We start from the raw sequence: 14,197 nt of genomic DNA, 5'->3' as shown, positions 1-14,197 counted from the left end.
GGGGATTTCAACATGCAGATGGACTGGGAGAATCAGGATGGTATTGGACCTCAAGAAAGAGACTTTGTGGAGTGCCTCAGAGATGGATTCTTAGACCAGCTGGTGCTGGAGCCGACCAGGGAGAAGGCAATTCTGGATCTGGTATTGTGCAACGAACCAGAATTGGTCAGGGACCTCGAAGTGAAGGAGCCATTGGGAAGTAGTGACTATAATACAATAAGCTTCAATCTGCAATTTGAGAGGGAGAGGTACAATCGGAAGTGGCAATTTTTCAGTTGAATAAAGGGAACTATGGAGCGATGAGGGAGGAGCTGGCCAAAGTTCAGTGGTGCAATACCCTAGCAGGGATGACAGTGGAGGAACAATGACATATTTCTGTATATAATGCAGAAGTTGCAGGATCAATTCATTCCAAAAAGGAAGAAAGATCCTAGGAGGAGGCAGGGGTGGCTGTGGCTGACAAGGGAAGTAAAGAAACATAAAGTTAAAAGAGAAAAAGTATAACATAACCAAGATAGGTGGGAAAACAGAGGACTGGGAAGCTTTTAAAAAACAACAGAGGATTAATAAGAAGGAAATACGCAGAGAAAAAGTGAGGTACGAGGTTAACTGGCCAGTAACATAAAGGAGGATAGTAAAAGTTTTTTTAGGTATGTGAAAGGCAAAAAAATGGTTAAGACTAAAATTGGGCCCTTGAAGACAGAAACAGGGGAATATATTACGGGGAATAAAGAAATGGCAGAAGAATTGAATTGGTACTTCAGATCTGTGTTCACTGGGGAAGACACAAGCAATCTCCGTGAGGTAACAGTGGCTGAAGGACCTGAACTGGAGAAAATTTATATTTGCCAGGAATTGGCGTTAGAGAGACTGTTAAGTCTGAAGGTTGATAAATCCCCGGGGCCTGATGGTCTACATCCCAGGGTACTGAAGGAGGTAGCTCGAGAAATTGTGGATGCGTAGGTGATTATTTTCCAAAGTTCGATAGATTCGGGATCAGTTCCTGCGGATTGGAGGGTGGCTAATGTTATACCACTCTTTAAGAAAAGAGTGAGAGAGAAAGCAGGAAATTATAGACCAGTTAGTCTGACCTCAGTGGTGGGAAAGATGCTGGAGTATATTATAAAGGATGAAATTACGGCACATCTGGATAGTAGTAACAGGATAGGTCAGAGTCAGCATGGATTTATGAAGGGGAAATCATGCTTGACTAATCTTAAATTTTTTGAGGATGTAACTCTGAAGATGGACGAGATCCAGTAGATGTAGTGTACCTGGACTTTCAGAAAGCTTTTGATAAAGTCCCACATAGGAGGTTAGTGAGCAAAATTAGGGCGCATGGTATTGGGGGCAAACTACTAACTTGGATTGAAAGTTAGTTGGCTGATAGGAAACAAAGAGTAGTGATAAACAGCTCAATTTCGGAATGGCAGGCAGTGACCAGTGGGGTACTGCAGGGATCAGTACTGGGACCGCAGCTTTTTACAATATATGTTAATGATATAGAAGATGGTATTAGTAATAAACATTAGCAAATTTGCTGATGATACTAAGCTGGGTGGCAGGGTGAAATGTGATGAGGATGTTAGGAGATTACAGGGTGACCTGGACAAGTTAGGTGAGTGGTCAGATGCATGGCAGATGCAGTTTAATGTGGATAAATGTACGGTTATCCACTTTGGCGGCAAGAACAGGAAGGCAGATTACTACCTAAATGAATCAATTTAGGTAAAGGGGCAGTACAGAGAGATCTGGGTGTTCTTGTACACCAGTCAATGAAGGAGAAAGTGAGGACTGCAGATGCTGGAGATCAGAGCTGAAAATGTGTTGCTGGAAAAGTGCAGCAGGTCAGGCAGCATCCAAGGAACAGGAGAATCGACGTTTCGGGCATAAGCCCTTCTTCAGGAATGAGGAAAGTGTGCCCAGCAGGCTAAGATAAAAGGTAGGGAGGAGGGACTTGGGGGAGGGGCGTTGGAAATGCGATAGGTAGAAGGAGGTCAAGGTGAGGGTGATATGCCAGAGTGGGGTGGGGGCAGAGAGGTCAGGAAGAAGATTGCAGGTTAGGAAGGCGGTGCTGAGTTCGAGGGATTTGACTGAGACAAGGTGGAGGGAGGGGAAATGAGGAAACTGGAGAAATCTGAGTTCATCCCTTGTGGTTGGAGGGTTCCTAGGAAAAGATGAGGCACTCTTCCTCCAACCATCGTGTTGCTATGGTCTGGCGATGGAGGAGTCCAAGGACCTGAATGTCCTTGGTGGAGTGGGAGGGGGAGTTGAAATGTTGAGCCACGGGGTGGTTGGGTTGGTTGGTGCGGGTGTCCCAGAGGTGTTCTCTGAACCGTTCCGCAAGTAGGCGGCCTGTCTCCCCAATATAGAGGAGGCCACATCGGGTGCAGCGGTTGCAATAGATGATGTGTGTGGAGGTGCAGGTGAATTTGTGGCGGATATGGAAGTATCCCTTGGGGCCTTGGAGGGAAGTAAGGGGGGAGGTATGGGCGCAAGTTTTGCATTTCTTGTGGTTGCAGGGGAAGGTGCCGGGAGTGGAGGTTGGGTTGGTGGGGGTAAAGACCACTCCCTCCTTGACTCCCTCGTCAGGTTGATTCTCCTGTTCCTTGGATGCTGCCTGACCTGCTGCGCTTTTCCAGCAACACGTTTTCAGCACCAGTCGATGAAGGTAAGCATGCCGGTACAGCAGGTAGTGAAGAAGGCTAATAGCATGCTGGCCTTCATAACAAGAGGGATTGATTATAGAAGCAAAGAGGTTCTTCTGCAGCTGTACAGGTCCCTGGTGAGACCACACCTGGAGTACTGTGTGCAGTTCTGGTCTCCAAATTTGAGGAAAGACATTCTGGCTATTGAGGGAGTGCAGCGAAGGCTCACTAGGTCAATCCTGGAATGGCGGGATTACCTTACATTGAAAGACTGGAGCGACTGGGCTTGTATACCCTTGAGTTTCAAAGACTGAGCGGGGATATGATTGAGAGGTATGAGATTATTAAAGGATTGGACACTCTGGAGGCAGGAAACACGTTACCGCTGATGGGTGAGTGCCGAACCAGAGGACACAGCTTAAAAATACGGGGTAGACCATTTAGGACAGAGATGAGGAGAAACGTCTTCACCCAGAGAGTGGTGGCTGTGCGGAATGCTCTGCCCCAGAGGGCAGTGGAGGCCCAGTCTCTGGATTAATTTAAGAAAGAGTTGGATAGAGCTCTCAAGGATAGTGGAATCAAGGGTTATGGAGATAAGGCAGGAACAGGATGCTGATTAAGGATGATCAGCCATGATCATATTGAATGGTGGTGCAGGCTCGAAGGGCAGAAAGGCCTACTCCTGCACCTACTGTCTATTGTCTTTACATGCATACAGATGCAGGCTCACAAAGAAATGGATTTATCGGTAGGGAAATAAAACTGTGAAACAAAGTGCAGCAATTCCTTCCACAGTTATTGTTTTTTTTAGTTTAGTCTCTAGTCAAAAATACTGAACATAAGCGATAGGATTAACAAACGTCCATCAGTTTTGTAACTTTTCATTGACCCTGATCTCAACAGATTCTTGTGTGATGAAAAGCTTCCTGACATCACTCCTGAGCAGCTAATTTTAAGTGAATGCTCCCATCTCCTGTATTCCTGTACCTGAGGAAATAATTTCTCTCTACTCTGTGAAATCCTTTTCATCATCTTGATGATATCTGCCCATCCGGGGAAATGATAGACTGTGCCCTAGGTGTATGTCACTTCCATAATTATCATTTTTGTTTGTGGTTGTAGAAGCTGGTTTGTGAGCAAATCACCTTAAATACCTCAATTTAGATATTCCCTTAGTTTTTCCATGCTCAAGGGAATACATATTTCTGAACATTGTTAATTGATCACAATTACTATGTTAGAAATTCATGAAAGTGGATGCTACAGGAATAGAATTTAGAGCTTTATGACAAATTTTGATGCAAGTTTTTCCGAACTCAGTTGAGGGAACATTTTGCTTTGTTAGGTGAGAAGACTGTGTTCCATTGCAGATTTAACTAAGTTGCATATTTTTTGCATGATTTTTTCAATTTTTCCAGAGCTTTAATATCTCCTTTTCAAAATTTGGAATCTGTTTCAACTTTAAATGTTTTGAACGAGTAAATGACTGGACCTCTTGAGGAAGCTTTGGCCATATCCATAGGCATGTTGAAGATACATCTGGAGTGCTGTTATTATGCAACATGTCTGTTATTTGCTCTGTTCAAAAGGGATGGTTAATTGAGTTCTGGTTAAACAAAAACAGGGTAAACGTTGGACTGTGATCTAAACAAAAGTCTTCTGTTGTTTGCTTAGAGGAGCTGGCCCGGTCTAGCTTTGAAAGGTGACTTTGAAGTCAGATAGAGATCATTTGTTAAAGGTTTGAAATCATGTGGTGAATGAAATGAAGCCTTTGCTGCACATCACAGGAACATCTCCACTATCTACTAGACCTATCCCTTGCGCCAAGTCTCAAATGAGGTTTTGGCAGTAATCCACCGGATTTGTTCAGTTCTAGGTCTATGACTGAGTTTCAGTATCACTCCCACAGCACACATGTTTACTGAACTGCAGTAACTGAGGCAAGAGGAGAAAGTCTGGATATATTTTGAGCTGCAGATATTTATCATTTAGTGTGTTTCCAATTCTTGTTTGCTTCATATTGCCTTCATTTTAAGAGGTTGAAATAATTGGAGTGAAGTACATCTTAACATTGCATTTTGAACCCCTCTGACAACCTATTAAGCCATCTCTTTCAATCATCCTGTGTCCTCACCAAGATATTTTCTTCCCAGATGCTCTGGTGTTAATGCCATTGCCTAGCTGAATAGTTAGTCATGTGTCTATTGCTACCTCGATCACAACAATATGCCTTCATTTAAAAAAAATGTTGATTTACTGAACTCGTGGATCTTGGAATATTAATTCCTTTACTGTAAAGGCAGTTTACTGAAAATCAACAGCTTTTAGCAATTATCCCTTCAGCCTGTGACAGGTTGGTGCACTGGTTTCGAAAGTTGTCTATTCACTGCTGAGACCTGGATTTAACTACAGCCAAGACTAATTTGCTAAATGTTTCATTTATCTCGTTTTCATTAAGTGAAATGTGCTTAGGGCATCCTTAAGTCATAAAATGGTAAGCATGGAACCACAGCACAAGATTACAGTAATTTGACTCTTAGTTTGTCAATCATACTCAATGATAGTAAGGTATATTAGGTGACCAGAATATCATTGAAACTGCTGAGGCTTTGGCTTCAGAACAAGAAGCAATAATTTATTCTAAGCAATACCTGAGCTGTAAGTCTTTGTTTTTATACTTGAGCATCTACTGTTAGCAATGTAAGAACGCAAGTGGGATCTGGAATAGAGCATATAGCCTCTCCAGCCTGCTCTACCATTCAATATCATTGCAGTTGATCATTTGCCTCAGCTGCACTTCTTGCGTGCTCCCCATCTCCTTCTATTTCCTCAGCGATCAAAAAATATATCAGCCTTGAACATACTGAATGCTGGAGCATCTACAGCTCTCTGACTAGATGACTGTAAAGATTTACAACCATCTCACTAGCCAGAATATATGGCTGAAAATTTATTTTATCTAAGCTTGTTTTACTCCTTAAAGAAATAGAATAAGACATTTAAGTGAATATTTTGATACCGATATGGGGTAAAATGCTTGAGCAGCTGAAACTTTGTTATTGGAAACAGCAGCCCAAAGATTCAGCGGTATCATTCCTTTTGCCCTGCCTCTTAAATTGCCAATATGCTGCTACAGATGGGTGCCAGATAGATATCAGGTGCCTGTAGTGTGAATGGGAACACAATTGGGTGGCTATCCTATTGTCAGTGAGGCACTGGCTTGGGTTGAGTTTGTAACCAGCTGCAGAATATATATGGCTTTGAGAGATAGGGTGGTAAGCCTGAAAGAAAAAAAATCTTTTAAGTCTTACACACAAATGTTTTCTCATTGAAATAATTAAGGAAACTTCTCAACAATACATTTGCAGAAAGAGATGGCATCTTTTCCCCCCAGAAGACACAGCCTCCCTGTATCCCACTCGTATTCCTTATGAGGAGTCTAGTGTATTTAGCAGTGTGAACGTGGTCAACCCTGATTTGGAGCACTTCCCTCGATTTCATGGAGCTAAACCGCATGTTGTGACATTGCATCCAGGAGAGGTAAGATTGTGCATGTTGCCTGGGCATGGGATTAAAGGAATCGGGTGTAAGACATTTGACCTCTTAGATATGCTCTGTTATTCAATTCATTCATTACTAATCAGTGTTAAATTTCAGGATGTTGGACGATTGTGAAAGGTGCATTGCAGTGTATGTCACTGGCTCTTTACAGCTATGCTATAAATAGAACTTTCAATTATATTAAGTATGGGAATGGTACTGCAAAACCCAGTAACTGCTGGAGAAACTCAGCAAGTCTCCCAGAATCAAAGAGTCAGATTGCTCTCAAAATGTTAACTCTGTTTCTTGCTGCACAGAGGCTGCCAGAGCAGCTCAATCCCTCTAGCACTTCTGCTTTTAATCATGTTGTTCCTTATCACTCAAGCAGAACATCTGTCTGACGTTTACAATGGATTTGACTGATGTGAGCTTCAAGCCACATATCAGTTCCATCATCACAACAACCACTTTTCCCTTTTATTAACATTACTTGGCCTCAGTTCCACATCCGCTGAAACCCGTTGTTCATGTCTTTGTTACTTCTATAATATTCTGGTGTTCGACCAGCTGTCCTCCTGGCTTCCATCCTCCATTAACTCAACCTCATGACGAGCTCTATCCATATCTAACTTGGACCAAATCTGTGTTTCTGGATCAATAGACTTTTGTGAGCAGGTGTGGGTTTTTAAGCCTTAAAAAAAAGTATCTACTTGACCATTGAAATTAAACAGCCTTGGATTTAGATCATTTTGATAGATAAGTGTAAAACATTTTGACACTATATATTAGATGCTGTGCTGTAATGTAGATGTGTTTTTAATACAGTAATTCATCATGAGTTCTTCATACAAATAAAACACAAAGCCATTTGAAGTGAAATCATGAGTAGGTCATTCAACCCTTCAGCCTGCTTCACTAGAGAAAAAGATCATTGCTGATCTGATGTGGTCATAACTCCCAATTTTCTGCTTGTCCTTCATAACCCTTTGTTTCTCATTTCAATCAAAAATCTGTCTAACTCAGGCTTGTATATATTCATTAATTCAGCCTACACTTCTCAGCAGGATAGAGAATTGCGAGCAATAACAGCCTTTTGAGAGAAGTTTCTCCTGTCCTCAATTTTAACAATAAATGGCCCTTATGTTAACCACTGTTGTGTAAGTGTTGCACTGTAAAACTTTTTTCGACTGAAGAAAGTGCCATAAAACATAAACATTTTTAAAAGAAAATCTGTCAGTCACAGCCTGATTGCTTAAGCATCTGACTGCTTAAAGAAGACTTACTTTGGAAAGTTAAGAAAATCTTTGCACTTATTCATCTCCATGACAACAATTATGCTGTGGAATAGAAATAGTACACTGTTGAGCTATGTTACTTTCTGGAAATATAGCTGTTAGCTTTTGAATGACAGCTATAGACATTATGAATGCTAAACTGGGTTTCAAAACTACTAATAGCGTCAGCTAAGCAGATGATCTGTTGATCCAAGAACCATTGACACATTTAAGGGGCTGCAGCAATAAAAATGTATCTTTTTTCATGTCATTTCTATTTTGCTTGCTTAAAGGATAACAGTTTTTGATTTGAATATTTTTCCCAGTATTAATGATAATTTGAATTAAAGGTATTCTAAGATTATTAGAGGAGTTTTTTCCAATTATTCAATGACAATCCCATTGCTATTGCATGGCTCCTGAGCAATGTACATTGTTCCAATTGGGTGAGTGGTTATCAAGGATCTATGAGGGTGCATACAGATGGCATGGGATATCAGAGAGCATTTGGTGGTTTGGGAGAATTGTGGAGGATTACAGTAGTATGGGGTTTCTGAGAGGCATGAAATTGCCTTGCACCTGTAAGGAGGCACGGCAAGGAGTGATATGGAAGATCTGAGGAGGCATAAGAAAATGATAGAATATCCTGAGGGGACATGAGTTGGATTGAGAGACCAGAGGGTGTATGAGGTCACATGGAGGTTACAAAGACATCCTGAGAAAATGACGTGTGATTTTGGGGGCATGAGGACTATATGGGCTGAGGTTTATGGACTTTTAAGCAATGTTGCCAGTTGAGCCAGTGAGTTAGATAACCAAGCCTCCTGACCTACAGCCCTTACAAACTCCATCACAATTAACACAGCAAAACCAATCCCAGGCAATATTAGACTTGTGTTGGGTGTGCGTTTTAGAAGGTGGAAAGTGTGCAGATCTGCTTTTCCTCAATGTAAAGGAAAATCAAGTCCTAAATCTTGATGCAATGTTGCGAGTTCGACCAAATTTGGCAACTCCCATCGATATTGCACCACATGGTGCCCTTACTCATTGAGCCCAGAATTTATAGTGCAGTTAAATAATCTTGTCACAGTTTTGCCTTGTTCTTTATCTGATGTTGGTTTAAAGACCACAGTAATCTCCAGCATCTTGATTTATTGCAGCTTTGAATGCTGTTGGCTTATTCAGAATTGGGGTCAATTACAAGAAATACACAAGATTTTGGTAAAAAAGAATCCATTGTCTACATTTTTTTAATAGTTCTAAAATAGATCAAGACTGGGCCAATGAAAAGCAGAAGTTTAAAGTGGTATATTTATGGCTGGATGATTTTTATATGTTTGAATATTCTCGCTTTGTAATGCATTTATCATCGCTTAGACAGAGACATCTGTGAACTGTGCTATGACCTTGGCATGGCAACAAAGACCCTAAATATTTCCTAGTGGAAACAAAACAGCTTAAACATTTGACATGCTCTAAGAGTATATATACTGCTTCAGCACGAGGCAGTCTTTTTTAAACGCTTATGCTGAAATCAACTGAGAAAAATCAGTTTCCTTGCATGAATCTCATCATGAGCCTTCCCTGTGTCAACTATTGGAATATGGTGTGTGCATAACTAATGATAGCTTAGAGTTTTGAACACTGGCATCCAACCAAATAGATGAGAGCTCAAACCTTGGAGTGGAATTATTGAATTTGTTTTATTTAGTTGGCTTTTGTAAATTTCTGAGAAAGTTAATTGATACAATTAACAAAGTGATCAGGATTTTAAAAGGATGAAATTATGAGCATTTGTCCTCAATCCTTTGAAACTTACAACAATACCAAGATGCCACATGCGCATAGTTAAACACACAAAGCTAAACTTTTCAATCCTGTACAAGGTGTGCTGTTGAAACATTTGCAGATGAAAATCAATTGGAAATCACTACATTGACAGGAAATTTTTATACTTAGCGAGTTTTGAGAAGATTTGTTGCTCAGGCTGATGTTCTGGATGTAGGTTTGCTCGCTGAGCTGAAAGGTGCGTTTCCAGACATTTCATCACCCTCCTAGGTAACATCTTCAGTGGGCCTCTGGGCGAAGCACTGCTGATACTTCCTGGTTTCTATTAAATGTTTGGGTATCTTTGGATTGGTGATTTCATTTCCTTTTTTTCTCAGGGGGTGGTAGATGAGGTCTAACTCTATGTATGTTTTGATACAGTTCCGGTTGGAATGCCATGCTTCTAGAAATTCTCATGCGTGTCTTCCGCCATTAAACTGGCACCACCCCCTCACCCGTTCCTCCGCTATACCAATGACTGTATCGGTGCCGTCTTGTACTCTCATGAGGTGCTTGAACAGTTCGTCAGCTTTACCAACACCTTCCATTCTAACCACAAATTCACCTGGACCATCTTGGCAATCTCCCTCCCCTTCCTGGACCTTTCCATCACCGTCTTTGGCGATTGACTAATCACAGTTTAGATTAGAGTGGTGCTGAAAAGCACAGCAGTTCAGGCAGCATCTGAGGAGCAGTGGGTGGCACGGTGGCACAGTGGTTAGCACTGTTGCCTCACAGCGCCAGAGACCTGGGTTCAATTCCCGCCTCAGGCAACTGACTGTGTGGAGTTTGCACGTTCTCCCCGTGTCTGCGTGGGTTTCCTCCGGGTGCTCCAGTTTCCTCCCACAGTCCAAAGATGTGCAGGGTCAGGTGAATTGGCCATACTAAATTGCCTGTAGTGTTCGGTAAGGGGTAAATGTAGGGGTATGGGTGAGTTCGCTTCGGCGGGTCGGTGTGGACTTGTTGGGCCGAAGGGCCTGTTTCCACACTGTAATGTAATCTGTAATGTAATCTGTAATCAGTAAAATAGATGTTTCAGGCAAAAGCCCTTCATCAGGAATACAGGCAGAGTGCCTAGGGAAAGATAAATGAGAGGAGGGTGGGGATGGGGAGAAAGTAGCATAGAGTACAGTAGGTGAGTGGGGGAGGAGATGAAGGTGATAGGTCAGGGAGGAGGGTGGAGTGGATAGGTGGAAAGGAAGATAGGCAGCCCAGGACCACAGAATACACCAGATGGCCTCCTCCTTTAAAGGCCATAATTTCCCTTCCCACGTGGTTGAAGATGCCCTCCAACACATCCCATCCACGTCCCGCACCTCCGCCCTCAGACACCACCCCTTCAACCGCAACAAGGACAGAACCCCCATGGTCCTCACCTTCCACCCTACCAGCCTCCACATAAACCACATCATCCACTGACATTTCCGCCACCTACAAACGGACCCCACCACCAGGGATATATTTCCCTCCCCACCCCTTTCTGCTTTCCTCAAAGACCGTTCCCCAATGACTACCTGGTCAGGTACACGCACCCCAACAACCCACCCTCTCCTTCTGGTACTTGCCCCTGGCACTGCAAGAATTGCAAAACCTGCGCCCACACTTTCTCCCTCCCCAAAGGAGCCTTCCACATCCGAAGTTTAACCTGCTCATCCACCAATGTCATTTATTGTATCTGTTACTCCCAATGCGGTCTCCTTTACATTGGGGAGACTGGATGCCTTCTCGCAGAACGCTTTAGGGAAATCTCCAGGACACCCACACCAAACAACCCCACCGCCCTGTGGCCGAATATTTAAACTCCCCCTCCCACTCTGCCGAGGACATGTAGGTCTTGGGCCTCCTCCACCACCGCTCCCTCACCACCCGACGCCTGGAGGAAGAATGCCTCATCTTCCGCCTCGGAACACTTCAACCCCATGGCAGCCATGTGGACTTCACCAGTTTCCTCATTTTCCCTCCCCTATCTTACCCCAGTTCCAACCTGCCAGCTCAGCGCCATTTTCATGACCCATTCTACCTGCCAAATCTTCCTTTCCACCTATCCGCTCCATCCTCCTCTCTGACCTATCACCTTTACCCCCACCTCCATCCACATATTGTACTTTTAGCTACCTTCTCCCCAGCCCCATACCCTCCCATTTACCTCTCCATCCCGGAGGCTCCCTGTTTCATTCCTGATGAAGGGCTTTTGCCTGAAACATCAATTTTCCTGCTCCTTGGATGCTGCCTGACCTGCTGTTCTTTTCCAGTACCATTCTAATCTTGGGTGAGTGCAGCTCCAACAATACTCAAGAAACTTGACACTATCTAGGGCAAAACAGCCCGCTTGACTGGCAGACCACCAAACATCATGCCCTCCACCATTATCACTTGGTAACTGCAACATGTACCATCAAGAACAGGCACTGCAGAAGTTCACTAAGGTTCCAAGACAGCACCTTTCAAACTCATGACCACAATCCCTGGAGTGGGAAAAGGTAGCAGCTACATGGGAAGATCACCACATGAAAGCTCCCCAAGCCACTCAACACAGTGACTTGAAAATGTATCACTATTTCTTCAAAGTCGCTGGATCAAAATCCTGGAATTCCCTATCAGCATTGTGGGACCATTCTCACGAAATGGTTTGCAGCGATTCAAGAAAGCAGATCACCATCGCCTTCTGAAGGGCAACGAATGATGGGTAATAACACACTTGAATGACAGAAAGAAAAGAAAGGAGTATAGGGCAAACTTGTTCAACTGCAGCTCAGACGTCAGCTCCTTCACATTAAGAGTCAGCTGAGTGAACAATTAGTGAACTGCTCCCAAAGCATGTCTTTGTAAGGTAATTAATACTGAACAGTACTCTGTGCTAAGCACTGCAGCCTCTGGCCTCCAGCCCACCGGCCATACCCGCCCCGCTCGGGCCTCCTGCCCGCTGGCCATACCTACTCCACTCCATGCCTCAAGCTACTGTACGTCAGGAGAGAACACCGAGAGTAAAGAGGGGAAGAAGATAGAAAACCGGAAATAAACAGAAGGAGGAGTAGAGGAGCTCCAGTTGGAGCATCTTACTCCGCCAACTGGACTGGGAGATTCTCCCCATGTTGGCATGGGGTTTCTCCAGGTGCTCCAGCTTTCTCCCACAGTCTAAAGAATCCATGGATGTGCAGGCTAGGTGGATTAGCCATGAGAAATACAGAGTTATGGCAGGGTGGGTCTGAGCAGGATGCTCTCCAGAAGGTTGGTGTTGACTCGAAAAGCTGAAGGGTTTCTTTCTCCACCTTACGGATTCTATGATTCTCTGTGTGGCTTCATCTATATCCAGCACTATTCTCCCAAGACTTTTTATACTACATCTCTCTTTGCAATAAAGGCCAACATTCCATTTGTCATCTTCACTACTTGCTGTACCTGCTTTATGGCTAATTGCATTTACATGAAGCTATGGGTGAAACTGCAAATGGCCGTGTTATATTTAACACAACAACCCACCAAACTCTTGTCTTACCTTCAAGAAATATCCAAAGCTCTAAACTGTGTAATGCTACCACCAGGGTCCTCTGCCTCCAAATGTGACGCATTCTGTTTTTAAAAAAGCCAATCGCTGGGAATTCCATGTCCTCTCTTTTTCTCGTGCCATCTGTTCCATAGCTGCATTCCTCAGAGGACTCCCTTATGACGTAACTCCACCAAAACAAAAATCCGAATTGCAACCAAACAAATAGTTGGACTTTATGTAAACCCTTAGCCATAACATTTCCAGAGACATGGTGTCCATTTGGCCAAGGTCACAGAAACACTTTGTGAACAAGGTTAAAAGATTTAGACGTCTTCATGTCATATCATGTCCTTGCTGCTTTAGCTACGCAACAAAGAACAGGCCAACTACCACTTGCATTCCACTCGAAAAAGTGAAGCAGAGTAGATGCCACTCACGGATCCACTTGTTTATCACAATGCTCAGTTGAGGTATGTTTGTGCTCAGAGAGATTCATTCCAACAGAAAATGTGTTACTGCTTTCAATCAACAATTAAAACAGCAGATACTATTTTCTGGGCACGTTTCCTAGCCAGCACTGCAACTAAACTGATTACTGCTTTAACAGATGTAATTACTTAGAAGCAAATGAAATATAGCTGGTGACAGTATTGTCACAAATACTAATTAGTAAGTGGCATTACACTTCGAATTGTTATTTTTCTTTTGACCGATCTGAGGCTTGAGCTTTGATAGCATGTTCATTCCAAGTGTTTACACAAGGACACACAAAATCCAGAAGCCGCCGATTTGTTTGTGGAAGCTGTGGAAGACATGAATAAGAGGAAGAGCAACATATACAAGACATCAACCATAAAATGTCAACCACAACACACATGCATGAGGAATCACTACAGTGTAAGTGTTTTATAGGATAAGCATAGAGTTTTCATTGAAGAAAGTTTTTAATATACCTCATGGGATTTGAATCCTTCCTGTGTATCTTGGTGGGCACTTACTTGGTGTCAGACGTTTGTGAATTCAAGTCCATTCCAAAGACCTGAGCACCAAACCTCAGTCAAAACACCTCTGCTAATACTGAATGAGTGCTGCACTGTTAGAGGTGTCATCAATCAGCCTCGAGACTAAAGCAAGGCTCTATCTTGCCTCTTATGTGGATGTTCATGATCCTATGGTATACTTTCGAAGAAGAGCACACTTGCTATCCACAATGCCCTGGCTAACATTTGTTCCTTCATTAGCATCATAAAAACATGTAATCTGGTCATTACCTCATGGCTTTGGGATCTTGTACACAGGTTTGGAGTACTGTGCGATGTATTACATCAGAAGTGAGTGGCTTTATTGTTTGCCCAGACTTCCAACAGCTAAATTGCATTTCATGATTTAATATGAGGGTTTTCATTCTAGTTATTCTATCA

At 43.0% G+C, this 14,197-nt stretch overlaps 1 protein-coding gene across 3 annotated transcripts in view; it reads left to right on the top strand.

Annotated features, from left to right (window-relative positions):
• Positions 1-14,197, top strand: part of hspbap1 (hspb associated protein 1) — an 89,313-nt gene that overhangs the window by 46,286 nt on the left and 28,830 nt on the right. For 2 of the 3 annotated variants that reach the window (XM_087989338.1, XM_087989336.1), the window contains exons 5-6: positions 6,017-6,188; positions 13,539-13,673. In XM_087989338.1, coding sequence (XP_087845464.1) covers positions 6,017-6,188; positions 13,539-13,673 — 307 coding nt within the window. The remainder of the gene's footprint in view (positions 1-6,016; positions 6,189-13,538; positions 13,674-14,197) is intronic. The other variant, XM_043694264.2, reaches the window with a different exon arrangement.

This window comes from Chiloscyllium plagiosum, unplaced genomic scaffold (assembly GCF_037043375.1).
Source record: "Chiloscyllium plagiosum isolate Xiang-an unplaced genomic scaffold, Cpla_swu_hap1 HiC_scaffold_7, whole genome shotgun sequence".
Classification (NCBI taxonomy): Eukaryota; Metazoa; Chordata; class Chondrichthyes; order Orectolobiformes; family Hemiscylliidae; genus Chiloscyllium; species Chiloscyllium plagiosum.
The sequence above is the reverse complement of the archived record's forward strand: the minus strand, read 5'-3'. Positions and strand labels throughout refer to the sequence as shown.